General features: G+C 42.2%; 1 protein-coding gene across 1 annotated transcript; it reads right to left on the bottom strand.

Moving 5' to 3' along the window:
• Nucleotides 1-1,372: 1,372 nt before the first annotated feature.
• On the bottom strand, nt 1,373-16,314 carry trdmt1 (tRNA aspartic acid methyltransferase 1). The gene is made up of 11 exons (XM_084326313.1): nt 16,237-16,314; nt 14,720-14,829; nt 12,224-12,300; nt 9,899-9,970; nt 9,414-9,479; nt 8,372-8,441; nt 8,140-8,223; nt 6,477-6,820; nt 5,543-5,600; nt 4,954-5,083; nt 1,373-2,714 (listed from the first exon to the last, which is right to left on the bottom strand). The coding sequence occupies exons 1-11, from the start codon at nt 16,298-16,300 to the stop codon at nt 2,614-2,616; spliced, it is 1,176 nt and encodes a 391-aa protein (XP_084182439.1). The 5' UTR covers nt 16,301-16,314; the 3' UTR covers nt 1,373-2,613.
• Between the last annotated feature and the right edge of the window lie 222 nt (nt 16,315-16,536).

The following is a 16,536-nucleotide window of genomic DNA, read 5'->3' on the forward strand; positions in this document are numbered from 1 at the left end:
GCGTGAGCCGCCAGTGTGAATATGTCTTGTGTGGACTAGTGTTGTCACTATACTGGAATTTCGAACTTCGATACGATACATTGAAAAGTATCGATATTCGATACCATTTTCGAAACCACGGGGAAAAAGGTTCAATCTTAAAATTAAAATTTGCTTTTGTTGCTGGTTGATTCTCCTCAGCTTCTCTCTGGTACTATAAGAGAAGATAAATATAACACTTTTAAAAACCCTTTGTTTATCTTTAGATCACACATTTAAAAATAACTGTTCATCTCACTTCAATCATTTTTATTGCAGAACATGGTATTTTCTCAAGCACAGATGTAAACACTGTAATCTGTGTTGCATGTACCTGACAAACTGTATTACATCATCATACATATTCCGACTTAACTGAACACACATGTGTGTGCGTGTGTGTGTGGACTACTGTACTATTACAGGTATTGAAATGAACAATGCAACTTCCTTATACAATTTAATTTTTTTTATGAATAATGAAATATCAATATTTCGGGAAATTAGTATTGAAACCGTTTTAAATATTCAGAATCGATATGTATCGATTTTTCGATATTTTTGACGACACTAGTGTGGACACAGCTCCCCTGAGACAAAACCTCATGATCGCAATATCTGGATTTTCGTAAAAGATTATGTCACTTGACATCAGGCTTTTCCTCTAGTCTAGACCACTGCGTCTCGTACATAATTATTTTTAATTTATTTCAAGGACCTCCAAATGTATATGCATTAGGGCTGATAAGATGTTGTCATAGGGACCCCAATCTGAGCAGACGGTTATTATTGTTTAGATATGATTTACCGGTAGGCTTATCCAGAATTCCATGACCGTCTATATTGTAGGTGGGGAGATAACAGTGGAGACACTATGAGCATATTCTCTGTTTGGGCTAACGTCTAGTCAATTAAATAAAAACCAGAACCTCACTGCACCTTTAATTACACCGTTTACTTTCTCATATTCTTATATTCAGAGTTAATAATATTGTTTACACTTTATTTATTTGTATTATTATTATTATTATTTTTATATTCCGATAAAACTTTATTGCCTATATTTATGTCTTTCTACTATTACCATTCCCATACGTCCCCTCCCCCCTCCCTAAGTTGCTATGACGCCCGAATTTCCCCCAAGGGGATCAATAAAGGAATAGCTTATCTTATTCCTCATTTAGCTGGGGACCCCCCTGGAACTGCCTTAAGGAACGCTGGACGCCTCTTCTTTAAAGGCAGCCCAAGAGTGCTTCCGCGTTTCTCTGATTGGCCGCGACGCCCCACGTGACAACGCCGTGCACGCCCCGCGGCAGAGCCAGAGCGGAGCGGCAGAGACGCATAGGTTGCGGCGGCATTATGCATTCGTTATCCCCCGTTTTAACATCGACGGTTAGCTCAACTCGTTCCTCAGCTTGCTGTGGAGCCTGCGGTCAGGTTGGTGACAAGTTCGAATCACTTCAATCTTTTTTTTTTTTTTTTTTTTTTACGTTTAATTAATTTATCATCTCTCTATATAAACGTAACTAGCGTCTGTCTTTCTTTCGCCGGTTAAGTTTAGGCATTCTTTCGGAGTTGGTTAAGGTTAGGGTTATGTTTAGGCATTCTTTCGGAGTTGGTTAAGGTTAGAGTTTGTCTTAGAGCATGGCAATAGAATGCCTGTCTTTCTTTCGCCGGTTAAGTTTAGGCATTCTTTTGGAGTTGGTTAGGGTTAAGTTTAGGCATTCTTTCGGAGTTGGTTAAGGTTAGGGTTAAGTTTAGGCATTCTTTCGGAGTTGGTTATGGTTAGAGTTTGTCGCAGAGTATGGCAATAGAATGCCTGTCTTTCTTTCGCCGGAGCAGCAGCCTATTTCCGCTCTGCCGCGGGCGCGGTCACATGGGCGTCGTGGCCAATCAGAGAAACGCGGAAGCACTCTTGGGCTGCCTTTAATATAGACGCACCCTGGACACCACTTTGAGAACCACTGTTCTAAAACTATTATTCAAAACATGCAGTGGTTTTGGCAAATAATTCACCTAAGAAACTGGCGAGGTTGGGACTCTCATCCGTCTGTATGGATTCAGCCTCCGTCGGTCATGTTAAGAGTCAGATCCGCAGTGGGGTTTCCCTTTAATGTCAAAATGTCATGGCATTGACATAAACAGTTTACCATTTACAGCATTGTGACAATGCAGTCCAGTCTTAACACACAATGACAAAATTACAAAATGACAACGTTTCCTCGACTTCCGACTTGGTAGTTCGGCGACTGACTGGGCGACCAGAACACTGGTGCTGCAGCAGGACGCTTAAAGAGTTTTAAAGTTTTTTTTTTTATTTCCACAGATAATGTTGACACAACCTCATACGATACAAATCGTGGAACAACTTCTATTGTTCATTAATAATGATGTCACTTCCAAAATCAGGAAGTACTTAGTAACAAGCCATGACCTTCAGCAGGGCCACCTTTACAGCCAATGTTCCAAACAGGAAATGTCTTTATCTTTCCATGTTCCAGCAGTCTTTGGTGATTTGTAAACCACCGGAGAAAAAGTGAAGAGAACGGTCTTTTTTCCCCCTCCATGTCTCCTCCTGTGTGTGTGTACTGTATGTTAGGATACCAGGAGCTGTATAAGCCTTGCCACCACCAGCACGTTCAGACTATTCCCCAGGACTCTGTACCTCTGCTTGGTAGTCATCTTCTCCGGGAAGGCTGCAAAAAAAAATATATGAAAAAAAAGAGATTCAAATCAATGAAAATCCATATATACTTTTGAAAAGAATCAAGTCGCTATAGGGTTAAGATCGGGAACTTCCCAGCAGGTGACCCCGTATACTACGATCAGAAAGTTCCTGTGACCTCAATGTTTAAATGATATGACAATTGTGTGATTGTGTAGTACAGAGTGTATAAACAATGTTTCGTTCCTCATAGTGTGCAGAAATCACTGTGAATCGGAACGTGCAATAACGTCAAAGTTACTCACTGTGCCTTGTATATATCTTTTACCTTTAAAAAAATCTACTTTTACCTTGTTTTTTTCAGCACTTGCTTGTATTAAAGAGTAAAACAAGTATTGTGTGATTTTGTGTGATGGGCGGACTGGCAAAGTAAGATTTCCATTGTATGGCAAACTGTCTGTTTAACTGTGCACATGACAATAAACTATTTTGAATGAATCTTGAGGATCTTGATTCTTGAAATCAGACCTCTCGTGTGAGAATGCTGAGGCGGAGACACAGCATGGATGTTACAGTGACATGCATTCTGAAAGCCATTGGCAGTATTCTTTTATTTATTTTAATTTCAAAATGGTAAATAAATGGCTGCATTTATATAGCACTTTTATCCAAAGCGCTTTACAATTTCTTCCTCACATTTTCTCATTCACTCACACACCGACGGCGGAGGCAACCATGCAAGGTGCCAACCTGCTCATCGGGAGCAATAGGGGTTAAGTGTCTTGCTCAAGGACAGTTTGACACGCTGCCCGGGAATCGAACTGGGACTGCTCTAACACCTGAGCCACTGTCGCCCCCAAAATGACAAGACAGATATTATTACATTTTAGTTGGATTGTAATAACAAATTATTTGTGACCCCGTTTCGCTTATCCTGTCGCTGAAGCTATTCACAGCAAGGGGTCTGATTTTTCATCAAATTCTTTTTCTTTTTTTTCATTTGAAGCTACTAACTTGGTTACTAATCTCTGTTAGTATCCCCACGATGAGCTAGCCCCCCCTGTGAGAAGATTAGTCTCATCTCAAGACTTTTGTGTTGAGTTTTGTTTGCCTCTCCTCTCCTCTCCATTGTATGATGGAACAGTTAAGCTGCTTACACAGGGATCCCAGAATAGAGGTCATTCAGAGGCAAAGGCTGAAAACAGCAAGCAACAGAACAGGTAGCTGGTCGAGGTACCAACGCTAGGTCTGAGACGCCTCAAACCTCCTAGCATTGGGTAGCCTAGCCTTTTTTCACACATGACCCTGTTATAGGCCCTTTTCACAGCAGCCATTTTGACTCGTCATCATAGATTTTTATTTTTATTTATACTTTATTTAAACTCGGGAGTCATTGAGGGAGACCCTAATTTTCAATGGCGCCGAATGTACAGAGCATTACATGTAACGGAACACACAATCAATTAAAAATAATAGATCAATCATCAATACATAGTCAGAAAATTTACAACAATAATAATAATAATAATAATAATAATAATAATAATAATAATAATAATAATAATAATAATAATAATAATAATAATAATAATACAGTTCACAAGCAAGAGCAATTAACAGAAACAACTACATGTTAATGGTGGACGGCTATTGATTAAGAATCTAAAACGTCAGAAAGAAACAAGAGTGCTTAGTTCTAGGTCACACTGTAATAGATTCCATGATTCCGCTGCACTAATACAGAAAGCAGTCTTGCCAAGAAATCAAGCTCTTTGTCTAAACCGGTAAGAGACAACTGTGTGTGTAATGTACTAGAGTGAATGCCTTTCATAGTCTGGCCTCTGTGGAGGCAGTTACTGTTCAGATGCTCTTACAGACTACTGCAATCATTTTAAAGGGATTAGGAATACATTTTGTATGGACCTCAATCACATACAGTAGCATGCCAACCCCCAAGGATAGAAAGGTTCATAGGGATTCTAACTGATCAGTCCAACAAAACTATAAAATTTGACTCCAGTTATTAGATACATTTTAACCAAGGTTCAATTTGATTCAATTAATGTTGGTTCTTTATAAAAGTGCAGTAAGTCTACACATGTTGATAGGACTGATTGAGTCAGCCATCGGTTATGAGTTCAGAACATTATAATAATAAGATAAACACACATTCATTCTGAATTACTTTAATTTATATCGATCATAAGATGTTATACACATCAGTGCAGTTTGATTTCAACATCCATGCTGCTGTGTGGATGGACACTCACAGAAGTGCTGAGGGAAGCCCATGAGGTTGGCTATCTCTCTGGGGGTGAAGTAGCGCAGCCTCAGCCTGGAGAGACGCTGCAGCTTCTCCTCGTCCTCCAGCAGCTCCAGGCCCGTAAACACAGACTCCATCTGGAGAGGAGCAAAAGCTGTGAGCGGTGTGAGCGGGAACGACCACTGTGATCCGTCTTTGATCATTCGCTGACAAACTCTCTCTCTCTCTCTCTGCCTATGGCGGCCTTTCTCGATGGCTAGGCTGTGCTCACTGAGTCTGTACCTAGTCAAGGATCTCCTTAGTTTTGGATCAGTCACAGTGCTCAGGTATTCTGCCACTGTGTACTATCTGTTTAGGGCCAAATAGCATTCCAATTAGCTCTGGTTTTGGGTTGATTCTTTCCAATGTGTCAGATGTTTGGTTTAGTCCAGTGTGGTTACTGTCTATCTGCCCTCTGTACTCCTCATTTTGTCTACTTGCTATGTAGGTGACACAAGGATTTGAGCTCATTCTACTATCACACTTGTTTTTAAAGGTGCTGGACAGTTGCCTCTACTAAATGCCTAAAAGGTGAATGTAATGAAGGCAGAGCCTACCTCCGTCTCCACACAGGACTGCAGCACAGAGCCTGTGCCTTCTACATAGTGTCCGTAGCTGTGGAGAATAGAATAGAATAGATGTATGATATATGATACAAAATTATATGGTGTGGATATATAGTATATATATAGTATAGTGTGTGTGAAGTGCAGTGTGTGTGCAGTGGATGTGCATATGTGAATAAAAAAAAGACCCGCCGCGGGGATGAGTCTTCTCCCCGCAGTCGGGAGCAGCATATCACTGTCAAAATATCTTTGCGCACGCTCCCACCCGTATTCCGATCCGTACAATAATATTCAGAGAGGTATATATTGTCATTTGAAACAAGTTACCAATGCAATTTAGTTAAATTAATTAGTATCCCCCTCAATCTCTCTCTGTCTGCCACTCGCAGACTGTGTGGGTGATTGTCACTCAAAGCGCGTATGGGCGGAGCCCATCCAATAACAGCCTGAAATCCTGAGGCAGAAAAATTATGCTTTTGAGTACTTCATTAGAAAAACAAAACAATGATTTTTTTTGAAAAAAACTTTACAGATGTGTTCCATAGACTCACAGGAATTGTGTAAAGTTGCCCAAATGGTGCAAGGAATAGCAATGCATGGGACCTTTAAACAGTGTCTGGGAGTCATTTATATGCTTTACTGATGAATTCAGAACATGAATATAGTTGGTAACACTTTACAATGGCTTTTTTCCAATGTATTATCCAGGTAATACAATTATTTATAAATAAGAATGAAGACATCTCTATAATGCTGTAGATGTGTTATTTCCCATAGTGTAAAAAAAACTCTAGATGCGTGTGTGTGTGTGTGTGTGTGTGTGTGTGTGTGTGTGTGTGTGTGTGTGTGTGTGTGTGTGTGTGTGTGTGTGTGTGTGTGTGTGTGTGTGTGTGCGTGCATGCGCGTGTGTGTGCGTGCCATGTACCCTTTGGTAAAGCAGACTGATCTCCTGCAGGCAGGTCTGACTATGTCCATGATTAGCGCGTAGCGCAGCAGGGTCTTAGGAGGGAGGAGGTAGTGAGCCTTCCTCTCTTCCTCTTCCTCCTCTCCCTTGAGCTCCTCCTCCAGGAAGTCCTGGATCTGCCCGACGGAAAGGTCTCTGTTCTGACTCGTCTTCCTCTCGGCGTCCCGCGCCGTCTCCAGCTTGTACAGGACGCCTCCCCCCTCCGCGTCCTCGTCCTCCGGGCAGGCGCTCGGACAGGAAGTGTGCGTGGCGTGGGAGGGGTCGGGGACGTCCTTCTCAGCGGGCTGCGGAAACCCCTCTATGATCTGGCCGCAAAAAGGAAAAACAATGACCGTTTCGCAGCTGGTGTGACGAACACGTGTGTTTTTGACTGTGCATCCAGCCTGCTCTGTTGCAAAACCATGGAGAGAGTACGGCTGGATTTGCACTTAACAGCAATGTCGTTCACTGATTTCCCGTCTTCATGGGAAGAATGAGTAGAGTAGAGTAAGAGTAGTTACGCAAGATACGTGAATTGAACGGCCACACTTTTGTTCGAAGAACATGGGAATGGTTCGAAGAATAGAATAGTTCGAGAATAATCGTGACCCTTCCTCCACAACAGCTGAATGAATGGTAGGTGAGAAGTGAGCAGTCGCTGAAAACAATGGCGACCGGTTTGCTGGAGGAAGTCCAACAAGTTAGAAAGACGTTTTCTGTGCAGCGCCTAAAAATAAAACAGCCTAAAAAGAAGTGTTCCCCTTTTATGAATGAATGCTAGCAGTAGTGCTCTGCCACTAGGGGCAGCAGGGCACCCTGGCTGTTAAGAGAGACCCTCCCGGAACTGTTCGGTCATTGGCCAACATGGCTGACACTGTGCTCTGACCCTTCTGGTGAAAGGCCTACATATTAGGGGTGGGAATCACCAGAGGCCTCACGATACGATACTATCACGATACTCGAGTCACGATACGATAGTATTGCGATACTAAATATATTGCGATATGCTGAGTATTGCGATATTAATATTGCGATTTATTACCTTTTTTCAACTGCAAAGTAAAACTTTGTCAACATGTTTTATCTAATAAAATAAAGTTCAGTCTGTTCATCTCACTTCAATAATTTATATTGGAGAACATGGTATTTTCTCAAGCAGACAGATGTAAACACTGTAATCTGTGTTGCATGTACCTGACAAACTGAACTGAACTGTTATGAACTGTGTCATATTCCAACTTAACTGAATGCACATGTGTGCGTGTGTGTGGACTACTGTACTATTACAGGTATTGAAATGAACAATGCAACTTCCTTATACAAAAAAAAATTATACAAAAGAAAGTCATATTTCTTTAAAGAAAATTATGAATAATTAAATATATCGATACTTGGCGTCCCTGTATCGATACAGTATCGCCACGCAAAGTATCGCGATACTACTATCGATTTTTTCCCCCACCCCTACTACATATACATGCATCTCAGAGGGATTTGCTGAGGAAAAAAAGTTCCTATATTACACTGTGTTAATAGATAGCGACTGGGTGTTAAAACAGTAGTCTTGTCTACCAGCAGGAAAGGGTAAGGAACGATTTGTTCAAAGAGGTGTTGGTCGGAGGCTTTAGTGTTGGCTGTCTCTCACCTCTGGACTGGTCTGGAAGGAGAAGCTGCCTGGTGGGGCTCTGGCTACCAGGAAGTACCGCAGTCTGGAGTTAGGAATACCAAGCTGGGTTCAGGACAGTAGAAAAGAGTAGGGTAGAATATAATAGAGATAAGATAGTGAAGATTCTGTGGTTATTTGTGAGGAAAGGCTATTTAAGTAGCATGTCAGTGCTTCAGCAGGTCAGCTGTGTCATGGTATATGGATGTCTTACACTGGTAGGTGAGACCATGATCTCCTGGAAGGTGTATCCACAGTCCTTTAATGTTTTCACCAATGATTCCCTTGAGAAGCAAAGCAAGACATAACAACAAATTATATGTATTTGTCATGGGTGCATTCCAAACCCTATAAATAAAGATTTTGGGGGTTGGGTTGCTACCTGAAATTCAGCAAGAAATATTATTTTATGAACACAGATGCTTTCATTATTGGTAAAGATTTTACAAAGATCTTAACGTGTTCATCTTGAAGATCTCCATTTCATGGTCTCATCAGAAAGTACTAATCGGCCACAGGAAAATGTACGTTATGTTATAGCCATAAGTAATATATGTATGTGGTGTATAAGTCATATAATGACGTTTTGTATCTGCAAAAGTCCAAAACAAATGCTGCAAACTGTGCTCTCAACAATCCTTGAGGTCGTGGGAGAGTGCTCTCAACACTACAGTAACCCATCCACTCACCCTGACACGTACAGCGACACTGTACTATGATTATGTAATAATATATGTACTTATTTGTAATACAATATGTAAATATATGACTTATGGCTAATGCTGTATAAGCTAGGGCCATAGGCTTGTGTGTTACCACATTCGGCGATAGATAGACTTAACATTTATTTAAATGGAGATCTTCGAGATTGGCACTTTAAGACAGTTGAGAACTTTTAATAGTTAGCCAATAATATGCCATCCTTTCACACTTTACTTGCAATCATTTTCGCACAGCAGGTCTCCCTTTTTCAAATGTTGGATATGTCATTTTTCAATAAGACTCTTGAAATACTGAAAGCAACAGCGGTGGATAGTTCCCTTAAGGAAACAGAGAGTGCAGCATTCCTGGGCTTTATTTGAGCTAGCGGGCGGTCTTGTGTTTCCCTTGCTCTATAAAAAGGCTTTAGAAGGTCCACAGTGGCAAGGACAGTCAAAACAGCCTGGCCTGTCCTGGGACCCCATTGGCTGCCGGCTGTGTCACCATGGCGACCCTCCCCGCTCTCTAGACCCAACCCGAGCCGTCCCCATGGTTACCTGGCCGAAGAGGTCTCGAAGCCCTTCACGTTCTCCAGCAGGATGAAGCGGGGCAGCTTAGCCAGCCTACGGTGAGGGACGTGGGTCAAAAGGAGAAGAAGGAGAGAAGGGGATGAGTAAAGAATGACTACCGCCTGTGGTGGCCTTTGACGGAAGGTTAAATGTGCTTACATCATGCTTACATCATACCAAACCTACAATGGGCGACATAATTCCAATTAATTTCACTCATAAAGCAAGTGTGCTGGAAGTCCTTTAAAACCCACAAGGGCAACAGTGGAAAACAATAGATCTGCTCTGTGGGCAGGATATGTGAGCAGTGCCCGACAGAAATAGCCCGGCGACAAAGAAGGGAAACAGAGCAACTAACGGAGGCTCGGTGCGACAGGGAAGATAAAGAGATGATTCACAGTCTGCACAGAGAGAGGGACGGATTACAGGGCAGCGAAGGTTGATTAAAAACAACGTGATAATAATATAATGACCTCGGCAGGAGCTCCAGGATGTACAGGAAGCTCTTGGTTCTGGGGTCGGCGATGTCTCCCTGCCGACCGAGTCTGCATGTTAGAGGAAAACGTTTCAAGTTAAAGTTTCTTTTAGTTTTTCAACAAATGCATTTCACCCAGCGGTAACGACACAAGGGACTACAATGACAGAGACAGAGAGGGGTGAAGCACCAGTGGAACAGAAACAGGAAAGGGAATGGGGGAAAGCATAGAGGGAAGTGGAGGGTGAAAATCAGGGATGGGAATCGTCAGGGACCTACCGATTCCATACTATCACCATACTTGGGTGCCAATTCCCCAAGTACCGGTATTGCGATTGCGGATATTACAATCGTTCTTATACCTCTTATATACTACCCGGCGGCTCCACTTATTTTAACAATGAACCCAAATTATAACCTAATGGATGCTTCTGGAGAGGCCTAGGCTAATGTATGATGGCTAGTGCTAGCAGCTATAAGCTAGCGAGTAGCTTCAATTAAGTTGTTTTGTTGGATTTATGCACAGAACATAGCTGGTTATCTACATTTAAACCCCATGGTATATTTCTGATTATGCGGCCTGGACGACACCAATGTGTAACCAAAATAACTTAGCTAACTAGGTTAACAAGCTATGCTTGTGTAGCGTTAGCTTGGCTACTAACGTCAGTATCGCTAGTCCCTAAAACAGCAGTGAGAAAACATTTCTGGTGTTGTTTTTCAGTGTTTAGTTTCTTTATTTAAAGTGAATTCCTTGTCTGTTCATACGCTGTGCCGTTTAAAGGGGGTCGGATTGTAAAAGCAAACAAATAAAAAGATATTGAGATCTCAATTCGATTTCCACAGATAGTGTTCCCTCTTCCTTCTTCCCTCGCATAGACTCAGACTGGTTTACTAGTTGTTCTTCCCTTACAGAACCTGAAGGTTTACTAGTTGTTCTTCCCTTACAGAACCTGAAGGGTTTACTAGTTGTTCTTCCCTTACAGAACCTGAAGGTTTACTAGTTGTTCTTCCCTTACAGAACCTGAAGGGTTTACTAGTTGTTCTTCCCTTACAGAACCTGAAGGGTTTACTACTGTAGTTGTATATGCCAGGAATGTTGTCACCAGAGGGCTCACTAAATGGAAGACAAAAACAATTTACTGTATTTTTTGCATTTATATAGCGCTTTTATCCAGAGCGCTTTACAATTTGTTCCTCACATTTACCCATTCACGCACACAATCACACACAGATGGCAGAGGCAACCATGCAAGGTGCCAACCTGCACATCGGGGCCAATTAGCGGTTAAGTGTCTTGCTCAAGGACACTTCGACATGCTGCCCGGGAGGAGCGGGAATTGCTCTGAACCTTCTGATTACCAGATGACCGTTCTACCTCCTGAGCCACTGTCGCCCCCCACAATAACACAACAAGGGGAGGTTATGTGCCAATTTGGATCAGAATGCAGCCCTTGTGTCCGGAAACCAGTGTTGTAGTGGAGGCACTAAATCTCGAGTCGAGTCTCGAGTCCCAAGTGTTCGAGTCCGAGTCCAAGTCTGAGTCACCAAAGAAGAGCCTGAGTCGAGTCCAAGTCGAGTCCCATTTCCCCGAGTCCGAGTCCAAGTCATCAAGGTTGAGTCCACTCCACTCTGGCAGTCAAAGAGCTGAAAAAAAGGTCTACATTATACGTTAAACATAAATGACACAGCGGTCACCATTTCAAAGGGAGTTTATTTACTTTGTGACACAATAGCCAAACAAATACACTAGCCATCAATATCTTATGTCAAATGATTACCAAAAAAAAAAACAATAATAAAAAAAAAACTGTATTTCCTCATCTGCATCTTCCGAGTCCGAATGCAGTCAAGGCTCGAGTCCAAGTCCGAGTCATCAGTGCTCAAGTCCAAGTCGAGTCATGAGTCCTGAAAATCAGTCCTGGACTCGAGTCTGTGTCCTGGACTCAAATACTACAACACTGCGGAAACACAGGCTATTGTATGCACTGAAATGCTTCCCAACCAAAACACGGAAGACGTGAAAATGGCAACCAAGAATTTCTTCAATCAAGGTAACTTTGGGTACGCTTACATTTGTGTCGTTCACATTTCATGCTCTAGAAATGAGACTGTAGCCTTTTCTGCTTTTGCGGCACTTCTCATGGCCGACCAGAAGGATTTTGAAATACTGGAAGTATTTCACTGGTTCATGCATCGCTGTTCGATGAGTTTTCTCTTGTTCAGCTCAACTGATTTAGCGTGCTAAAGAAGTGATATTTTTTTTAAAGTTATATAGTGCAGGTTTAACATCATTATATACATACACAAAGCGTAGGCCTACCTGGTGAAAGGTTGGCAAGGAGGGCTCATCAAGATCATTTCAAAGGATAGTTTGTCAAAGTCATCCAGTGTCATCCCCTGAACACAATGAAAAAGTTTAAAAATATTAGCCACAATATTCTAGGATAATTGACATGGAATAACAGTCGCAAGGCCATTTAATTCCAACAGACAGGGATTTGATTCTACAGGTTTTTAGTATTCATAGTATTCGATCGCAGACATCTTGGTCGCAAAGAACAGGTGATTTTAATCAAATAGCAGGTGATTATCATTAATCATAAATTGACAACCGTGGCCAATGAGCTGTGGCACTGTGCCATATTGTATGACAGAAAAACATCTTGAGAACACTATGAATATGCGGTGGACCGGTGGTGTGTCTGACCAGTTGGGAGTCAGAAAATGGAATGAAGTAGCCTATGCAAATGTGTAAGCAGTTTAAAAATGTAATTTCATCAAATTGGGGGAATCTATTGGTGGTGTCTGTCTGATATAGCCTAGCGGTGGGACACCATGAAATAAACCTCTGTATGGGAAACACCATGTAATGGGAAAACACTGGAGGTGTATAGGGGCCAAAGTGGATCACAGCTTTTCTTGTGCAGACCAAGTTAATCATTACCACTACGAAACATGCCTAACTTAAACATGTTGTTTCACAAGGCAAAAGAGCCCGTCTATTACAGTATGCATGTTTTGGGCTAACAACATACATATACAAAATATCATATAATTAGTGTATTGTAGGAAAATAAGAAATTACACAGGGCCAAAGGGTAAAGTTGCCCCCATGAATCAAATACTGCCCCCAAACAGCCAGGGACAGGGGCAAAAGTTGTCCCCCAAAATCTTCCCACATCATTACTTATCTAAAATCTGAATTTATTCATGTGTGTAAATGAATCAAAACATTTGCCATAACAACATTACAGCATAGCATATGAAACGGAGGTGGCACTAAAACACTTGAACTTTACTTATGGAGCATATCGTAAAAGCATTTTATTTGGTTTTGGAAGTCAGAACTGGGTGAGTCACTTTCAGAATAATAAGTAAATTGCCCAGAATTTCATTAAAAAAATGTAAAAATCTGTCCCGACTCCCGAGTGCCCTCAATGATTTGTATCTACATCTCCTACCCTGGATATAATCCAAGGCATTCAAGAGCAACCCGAACCCTGTGTCACACTCGCAGCACACCAGAGAAGTGTCGGGGAGGAAGTGCAAAGCAGCACTGAAAGAAAGTCAACTGTCCTCCCAAGTCTTCTCCATCATCAATGGAAACAGGCTAGGAAGCGGCGACAGTGTGCGTCCTTACCGACCGCTGCTGACGGGGCAGATGGACTTCACCCCTCACTAAAAAAACCTCCTCGGTTACACTTTTACCCGGGACGTCCAATTAAAATAGCACAGTCACGGGACGGCGCAGAAATAGCACGACGACACCCTGCGAAGCTTATGGGAAGGAGGGCAATGGTGTTCATTGACCGTGTTTAATATGCATTCGAATTAGGGCCTCTGTCTCTGCAGAGATAGTGTAGTAGTAGTGATTAAGACTCCCACCTCTGCAAACACGGGGCAGGCGACCCCGGCTGACCTGAGATCAGATCCCTCTTTTGCTTCGTCTCCCCCCTACTCTCTACTATTATTAGATTCAAATGTTACAGAGTGCAAATACCAAACTTCTTTTCGTTGTGCTGTACATGTGCTTTTACTGAGGAAATTTGCCTTAAAGGGTTAGTCCACGTTTTGACAAGGCTATCCGATTCCTTTTCGGTCCATCCACATAGCATTAGCACTAGGATTTTGAAATACTGGAAGCAGACAAAAAAAGCTAAAAAAAAACAAAGAGGAAGCCCTCCCCTCTTACCCCCATTGACTTCTACTAGCATGATGCTAACAAATGCTAACATTTAGCTTTTTGGATGCACCTTAATTAACTCCCGGTTTGTGACAGATTTAGTCATTTCCTTGCGTGACTACTCTCCTTTTTCTGATGCAATGCACAAAGAATTCACGTTATTCAGAGAAACTCATATTTGACTAATAACACTTGAAATAATTTTTCAACAAACGTAGTGCTGAAAATATACACCTTGACTGCTGTTTTGATAGGGTTAGGGTCTTTACACTTGGCTACATTTGAAAAAGAAACACAACATTAATTAATACGGTCTGCATTGATCGATATATGACGAGGACAGCAGGGTCCCCCAATTGAACCGGTTAAAGTGTGGACTAGCCCTTTAAACCCTTTCACTGTGACAATACAGAAGGTTAACCATTTCACTGCCACACGACAGCAGGTTAACCCTTTCACTACCACACTGCAGAAGGTTAACCCTTTACTATCACACACTACAGAAGGTTAACCCTTTACTAACCGTCCGTAGTGTGATAGTAAAACCTTCTGTAGTGTGGTAGTGAAAGGGTTAACCGGACGTTAGGAATCCGCTTGACCTCACCACCAGCAACCACCAAGACCACAACTCACCTCAATGGTTTTGGGCCAAAGGGGCGTGTCGGGGAAGTTGTGCCGGTAGATCTCATTGGCTGTAGTGTTGACGTCCACTGCAGCCACCACCTGGGCCGCCACGCCGCTCTCTGGAGGGAGAGACGACTGGGTGAGACTGTGTCAACGGTCAATCAGAGGCAATAGGCTAAATGATATGGACAGTGGTCAAAATACCATATTGCTCTTTGTGGGGGGGGGGGGGGGGGGGGGGATATTGTGGGCTAACATGCAATACATTTTTAAAGGTCTGGTTTCAAAGTTATGAATCTGCATGTCCTTTTTTGTGTCCTTTAAAGGAACACGCCAACATTTGGGGAAATTAGCTTAACGTCTTCTCCAGAGAGAGACAAGAAGATAACGTTTCCTTAATGTATGTTAGCTTAGCACAATGAATGGAAGTGGACAGTGCCGGTTAGCCTAGGCATTGTCCAACTCACACTTCTCCCGAAGGCTAACCGGCACTGTCCGCTTCCATTCATTGGGCTAAGCTAGGCTAAAGTGCAGCCAGATAGCGTTCTACTGAACGCACAGAGAGGAAACTGGTATCTATCTTCTTGTCTCTCTCTGGAGAAGATGATAAGCTAATTTCCCAAAATGTTGATGCGTTCCTTTAAAGCTCTGTCAGTAGCCTAGTATCTTGGTGGAGGTAAACAGTACACCCCCCCCCCCCCCCCCCCCCTCCCAGTGAGCTGTGGTGTTCCACAAGGAAGCGTATTCCCCTGGAGAATGATGGCAATTATGGCATAATAACTTGTATGTTGTTATAATGACTCTTGTGTTGTTCAGTTTCAGTGTTTTACCCCCTTGGTGATTATGTATTTTTGAGGTGCTGGTCAGATGTGGCTGGCAAAAGAAGCTGGAGATAGTGGCAAGCGATAGAAAGGACTGAATGTCTGCCATGCAGGAAGCTGTCAATGTGTTGCAGTTTGAGGAATGTATTCGTGTGTATATTCGTGTGTATGGCATACATACAGTTTTGTTCCCTAAAAGTGATTAATTCCCGAAATAATCAAATGTGTGTGTGACAAGTCAGACCTGCTTCACAAGCAGCCGTTTATGACCTAATTTGGGTGTGATAACTCAACGCTCCACAAAGCCAGTGCCCCATTCTTTGTCTATGGAGCAGTCCCAGATTTGACATCAAGGAGACTTTCTCACTCACCCTATTCGTTTCTATTCTATTCGAGCGATTTCTAGCTTTAGGAGAGAGCTGTGTTGCATGTTGAATGAATGAATGAATGAGTGAATGATGAATGAAAACTTTATTTAACAGATTGCAGAATGGGTACAATACAGTATGGCTCAATACACACAATTGTTAAGGGGATGCAGACCAGAGAAAGACGTTTGTCTTGTTTACATCAGGGTCCCCCATTTTCAATTCATAGTGACATTTATGACATACACAACATACATGACATCATGTTCACAGCGTTAACGTAACGGTATCTAAAACCTCGTTATCTAAGTGATAGCAAGCGGATATTCCTACATACCTTTTAATGCGTAATGCATCCCCCCTATGCCGCTGTAAAGCTCTAATACCCTGAGACCATCCATAGTTGCAGCGGCGGCTGAATGTAAACAGTAACACGTGTTTCCAGCGTTTGCGCTTCCGTCTAGAATCGAGGTCTGTAAAGAAAGGTTCCGGATTCCGGTTATTTTAAATTCCGCAGTCAAGCTGTCAGATGCTATTTGCCTATTATTGGAAGCTCTTAAATGGCGTGTGTCATTCTAAAAATACATAAATAATATTTATATAATTTAGTTTCGTTCAATTGCATAATCTAACTTCT

This window comes from Notolepis coatsorum (assembly GCF_963971535.1).
Source record: "Notolepis coatsorum genome assembly, chromosome: 12".
Classification (NCBI taxonomy): Eukaryota; Metazoa; Chordata; class Actinopteri; order Aulopiformes; family Paralepididae; genus Notolepis; species Notolepis coatsorum.

What these genes read in the sequence shown, in the direction of transcription:
- trdmt1 (XM_084326313.1), bottom strand. Translation starts at nt 16,300, where the DNA reads ATGGATGGTCTCAGGGTATTAGAGCTTTACAGCGGCATAGGGGGGATG. An exon ending in TCATGGTCTCACCTACCAGT is followed by an intron (nt 8,224 to 8,371) that starts GTAAGACATCCA and finishes TCCTGAACCCAG; the next exon opens with CTTGGTATTCCTAACTCCAG. An exon ending in TCAGTCTGCTTTACCAAAGG is followed by an intron (nt 5,601 to 6,476) that starts GTACATGGCACG and finishes TATTCTCCACAG; the next exon opens with CTACGGACACTATGTAGAAG.